This window comes from Oryza sativa, chromosome 3, assembly GCF_034140825.1.
Source record: "Oryza sativa Japonica Group chromosome 3, ASM3414082v1".
In the NCBI taxonomy this organism is placed as follows: domain Eukaryota; kingdom Viridiplantae; phylum Streptophyta; class Magnoliopsida; order Poales; family Poaceae; genus Oryza; species Oryza sativa.
In genome coordinates, this window is record NC_089037.1 from 26,695,661 (window position 1) to 26,701,347 (window position 5,687).

Consider the following 5,687-nt stretch of genomic DNA (forward strand, 5'->3'; position numbering starts at 1 on the left):
ATATATACATAAGAAAAAACATAGAAAAATTACATAAAATAATATTTGGGTTGAACACACGAAAAATATATGAATCAGAAGATAGATATATATAAAGAGTTTTTTTTATAAGAGGTTGAACCTTATATATATTGAAAATTCTCCAAAATTTGTATGATTTAAGATAACTGAAGAAATTTCAACGAAATATGGTAGCAGTTAAAATAAAATATTTTATATACTGTACAGTCAATTATTCTATATTAAGGTCCTACAACATATTAATATTTTATATCAAACTGTAGCTCTCCTTAGTCCGATGCTCAAGAATCTCTAGAAAGTTGTTTAATACAGTCACTTGGAATCACCACCAAATTAATTGTGTTTAGATTCCTTCACGTGCGGCCTTCCACTTGTGGAGGTTCCTTCTAACAGGTTTCCCAATTTGGTTATGCCATATTTGTCGATACTCCCTCCGTTCCAAAATATAATAAATTAAAATTAGATGAGATATTTTCTAATACAATATATCTGGATAGATTTTCTATCCAGATACATTATACTAGGAAACATCTCATCCAATCCTAGATTCTTGTAATTTAGGACGGAGGTAGTAGAAAATTAGAGTGAAAACCCCGGTCAAAAAAATTAGAGTGAAAACTTATGATTTTTATACCGTCAGATGCACTTTGAGATTCGTGATGGGAAACTTGTCACGCGAGGAGACGAGGAAGCGAACTGGTGATGACACAACCACATCTGTAGCCAACGGAATATTTAACTATTTATCATTCTTAAATATGGCCTTAAGCATTTGCTATCTGAACATATTAGGGACAAATGGTTAAATGTCATATCTAAAATTAGCAAATAGTTAAATGTTCCATAGCCAATGGTACCACGTGTTCTTTTTTTAATAGTATACATTACTGTTGTAATTATAATATAATTATATTACAATTTACGTTTAAAAGTTTTCTAAAAAAATGGAATGTTGTACTGCTAGTCCCCTCCCAAATATGCCACAATTGAACCAAATTTTCCTAACTGCTTATTTCATCAATTTAAACTCTTAATTGTTGGCTTCATCGACTTTTGATGATAAACATGTTAGGCTATTCCCAACCCAAGACACTAGACATAGTATCCATAAACTCCACATCATCAAGAAACTAGTACTAGACACTACTCTTCCAATGCAAACACCACTATTCCATACTTAATTAAATTTAATGCTACTTATCTCACATGATGTCTTGGATATTGTGTAGAAACCATGTCTCATGCAAGATATGGTTTCTTTCTCTTTACTTATTTATTCACTTGCTACATCATTTTTTATCTTAGGTGGCAGCTTATTTAATATTATGGACGCCATCCTAGTCATTGGGTTGGAAATATGTTAGTGATATGCTCTAGAGGCAATCATAGAGATGATTATATCACATACTATGTTTACATATTTATCCGACATTGTTCCTTAAAATAGATTACTCATTATTGGTTAATGAATATGTGATTCTTTCATGAGACTCTTTATATTATGTGTTGCTATTTCTAAAGGATCCCTGATCAAATATCATATGTGGAACAAATATGTTTAGATGATCAGCACATGTATTAATTGATGATCATGTCTCATAGATCATGGTATAGAGATACCAAATTAATAATGTGGACACAAGTTGGTGAATATGTTGTTGGATAGACCCAACATGAGACACTGCAAGAGCCATATGTGTTGTGTCATCAGTGATCTCATTTAGTGTTGGTGTTGAATCCTTAGACCTGAGATTATCATGGTTCTCAACATGTGTAGTAGCTTACTTAGGGACTGTTAAACGCTACTCTGTAATTGGGTAGTTATAAAAAGTAGTTTTCGGGTATGCTATGAAACATGTAGTGGGATATGAATAATCAAGATGAGATCTGCCCCTCCTATGGAGAGATATCTCTGGGCCTCTCGATGTTGTAGATTATGGAAGTGCATGGCCATGCCAAAGGTGATTGAGCAGTCAATCACAAGTTATATAATCTATTAACAGGTTCGAGTGAATGATTGAGCTATTAGAGGATGGCACATATCTAGCCTTGAGCTTAATCGATATCGTGAGGCAATGGGGTTCATACAAGTATACACTAGAGGTTCAGCCGATATGATCTTTATATATGCCCGGTGGGTCAATACGTTCTGCTAGGGGCCGCTGTTGACGCGTGGACCGAAAAGGAGTTCTCGGGTTACAGCCGAGTATACATGAACCTCCAGGGTCGCACGCTTAATGGGCCGGAATAAGGGGATTGGATGGAGATCCAATATGAGCTTAATTCGGATAGGGATCCGAATATGAGTCCTACGGGCCTTGGAGGCCCGAGTGATGGATTTTATATATTCGTGAGGGGTGTGACCGGCGGATATAATTGCATCACGTGAGAAACCCTAGCCGTCACTTCCCTCCCCAAGCAAAACCCTAGCCGCGCGCGGGTGCTAGCACATCTGCACGTGGCCTTCCCTTCCCTATACGTGTGGATACCGGTAGAGGCGCCGCTGGTTTGCGGTGCTGATCGGCGTGGGAGTACGGCGAGGAGAACGTACGAGGAGGAGAAGGTCGAGCCGGTGCGATCGACTACTTCCTCTACATCGACGCACGCTACTTCGCGAGAGTTCCTTCGACTTCTCAGCGTCTTCTTCCGCTGCGCAGCACGTCAAGTGGTAACGATCTATGATCTAATACTTGCATGGTTCCTGGTTTACGCGATAAAAAATTTTGATTTATTCTATCGTAGCCTACGCGTATCCCAACAAAATGGTCTTAAGAGATTTTCAAAGATAGAGCCCATCATTTTAGTCCCATCATTTCAAAGATATCGCACTGGTGGTCACCAGGGAGAGAGGGGGAGACCGAGAGCAAGAGGGGAGATGGAAAGCACTAGCTGGTGATTTTTATTCCCATCGGCTCCGCTATAGCTTGATGAATGAGCTCGGCTTGGCTGCTATTTTGTACCGGTTTACCTAAACAACCGGCTGTGGTGATATGACATTATGTTACTGTTAGTTCATTTAAAAAATTAGGTACTAATTAATGACCTTATATCAAGTTTTTATATCCTCGTGGCATGCAGGGGTGTAAAGTCCCTGTCATTACCAGTTTTTACCTAACATACATCATTGGGACAATACTAACAACGTATTATGTAGTAGTCGTGTTATTTTTATATTATTTGTATATAGGCCACTTGCTATTGAGATTCACTGTGACAGCAGATTTTTTTTTAACGAACTGTGTACGTGTTATTTTTCTATGGACCACTTGCGCTATAGGTTCAGTGTAACAGCAAACATTAGTCTTTTTCTTTTCTCCAAGCAAGCTGGCTACAATGCAGCCTTCAAGATCTATATAATTGTCGATCAGTAACAACGTCCAGAGTGCAGCGCAAATAGTTACTACCTATTATGGTGAAGTTCACTGCACGCCGGGGCAAATCTGAGCTAGTGGCACCAGCGAGGGCCACACCAAATGAGCGAAAGTATCTCTCCGATATTGACAACCAACACTCTCTACGGTTCTATGCTACCGCCGTTGAGTTCTTCCAGCTATGCACTTTCGATGGCTACAAGCCACACGATCCGGTGAAAGCAATCAGGTCCGCGCTTGCAGAGGCCTTGGTACACTACTACCCCATAGCCGGTCGGCTGAGAGAACTTCCACAAGGTAAGCTGGTAGTAGACTGCACGGTAGAAGGGGTGGTTTTCGTGGAGGCGTATGCAGACGTGCGGCTAGAGGAGCTCGGCAAGCCGCTTTTGCTGCCCTACCCGTGTGTAGAGGAGTTCTTATGTGACCCCGGCGATACTAAAGTGGTGGTCGGCAAACCATTGTTGTTTCTGCAGGTACTATATATATATATATATATATATCACTCATTTTATTTCCTTTCCCTTCAAATTTTCAATGTGGTTTACAACTTTCAGAATTAGAGACATATATAATTTTTAGATTTTCAAGTATTTGTTAATAGGCATCTCTAGGTTATAGTTATAGTAACCCAAGATTTGAAAACATTGGGCATGCAGTTTGTTTTATATGCCTACTATATATACTATATATTTTATATGGCTTTTGGTTTCTAGTCTTGTCATATTTTTCATTGATAACATTTTATAGCCTGATTTTATTGGTAGATGTGATAGATAACATGCATAATGCTAGAATCTTTATGCAATAATTTAGAAAAATCATTTGTGTTCCTAGCCGCTATTGTGTTAATGGAATTTGTTTGGGTGTGTACGTGCCATGTAGGTGACACGACTAAAATGTGGAGGATTTGTAATTGGCCTTCATATGTGCCATAACATAAGTGATGGCTTTGGAATGGCTCATTTCATCAAAGCTGTGGGTGACATCGCACGTGGCGAAGCACTACTGACCATATCTCCTTTATGGAACAGAGAGATGCTAACTATGTGTTACCCACCCCAAATCACGCACACACATTTAGCATACGAGCCACTTCGTGATGGTGATCCTACCAATGATATAATGCAATCCACTACGCCTGACACCATGGTAGGCCAATACTTTCTCTTTGGGCCAAGAGAGATATCTGCTATGAGAAACCATGTTCCTGTACACCTTAGGCAGTCATATACTACGTTCGAATTAATAGCTGCGGCGGTATGGAAATGCCGCACCGCTGCATTGGGTTATTCTCTCGACCAACATGTGCGTCTCATGTTCACCTTAAACTCTCGTGGCAACTGGAAACGCAACCCACCAATCCCACAAGGTTACTACGGTTGTTGTCTCGTCTTTCCTGTTGCAGAAACAACGGTGGCTGACTTGTGCGGAAACCCTCTAGGGTATGCACTTGACCTTGTTCGTAAGGCCAAATTGGAGGTGACAGATGAATACGTTAAATCAACTGTGGACTTTCTAGCATCACGCAAGTGGCCATCTCTTGTTGTTGATCGAACATACATTGTATCAGACATAACATCCGTTGGAGATGACAAATTAGACTTTGGGTGGGGGAAGCGTATGGGTGGTGGCATACCAATGGCTGGAGACATCATGTCCAGGCTAATAAGCTATTTTACCAAGTGCAAGAATGCTGATGGTGAGGACTGTATTGTAGTGCCAATGTACTTGCCAAGCATAACCATGGATAGATTCGCAGCAGAGATCTCTGTTTGGTCAATGAAACAAGGAAGTAAATTCATTGTCAGCGCACTTTAGATGCATAAGGCATGCGAGGTTGCCAATGGTTATAAAAAATAGCAAATAATGTTTCATGCTATTTGAAATCAATAATAATGTCGGTCTTTAATTTATATGTATGGGTACATCTTGCATGATGTATGTAACACATGGGTATGAATGTGGAGTCATGAATAAAAGAAATTATCCATCTTCTATCACACATGCAGACCTCATGTTTTCATATTGCAAATGTGGTTGCCCTTATTTGTTGTTCATGTATCTATAGGAGCAATATAGGTCAAAATACGGCCATACCAAGGCATCAGCAATGTGAAAATATAAGGTGATATTAAGGCTTACTATGGTCAGTCTCAAACATAGAGCATTTAAGGGCACATATAGTGTATATAAAATCTACTCCATCCGTTTTATATTATAATATGTTTTGATTTTTTTCCTAGTTAAACTTATTTATGTTTGATTAAGTTTATTGAAAAATCTAGCAACATCTAT

At 39.2% G+C, this 5,687-nt stretch overlaps 1 protein-coding gene across 1 annotated transcript; it reads left to right on the forward strand.

Moving 5' to 3' along the window:
* The first annotated feature begins 3,411 nt into the window (after positions 1 to 3,411).
* LOC107275694 (acyl transferase 1-like) lies at positions 3,412 to 5,394 on the forward strand. Its single transcript, XM_015774113.3, has 2 exons — positions 3,412 to 3,865; positions 4,275 to 5,394. The coding sequence occupies exons 1-2, from the start codon at positions 3,431 to 3,433 to the stop codon at positions 5,208 to 5,210; spliced, it is 1,371 nt and encodes a 456-aa protein (XP_015629599.1). The 5' UTR covers positions 3,412 to 3,430; the 3' UTR covers positions 5,211 to 5,394.
* The last annotated feature ends 293 nt before the right edge of the window (positions 5,395 to 5,687 follow it).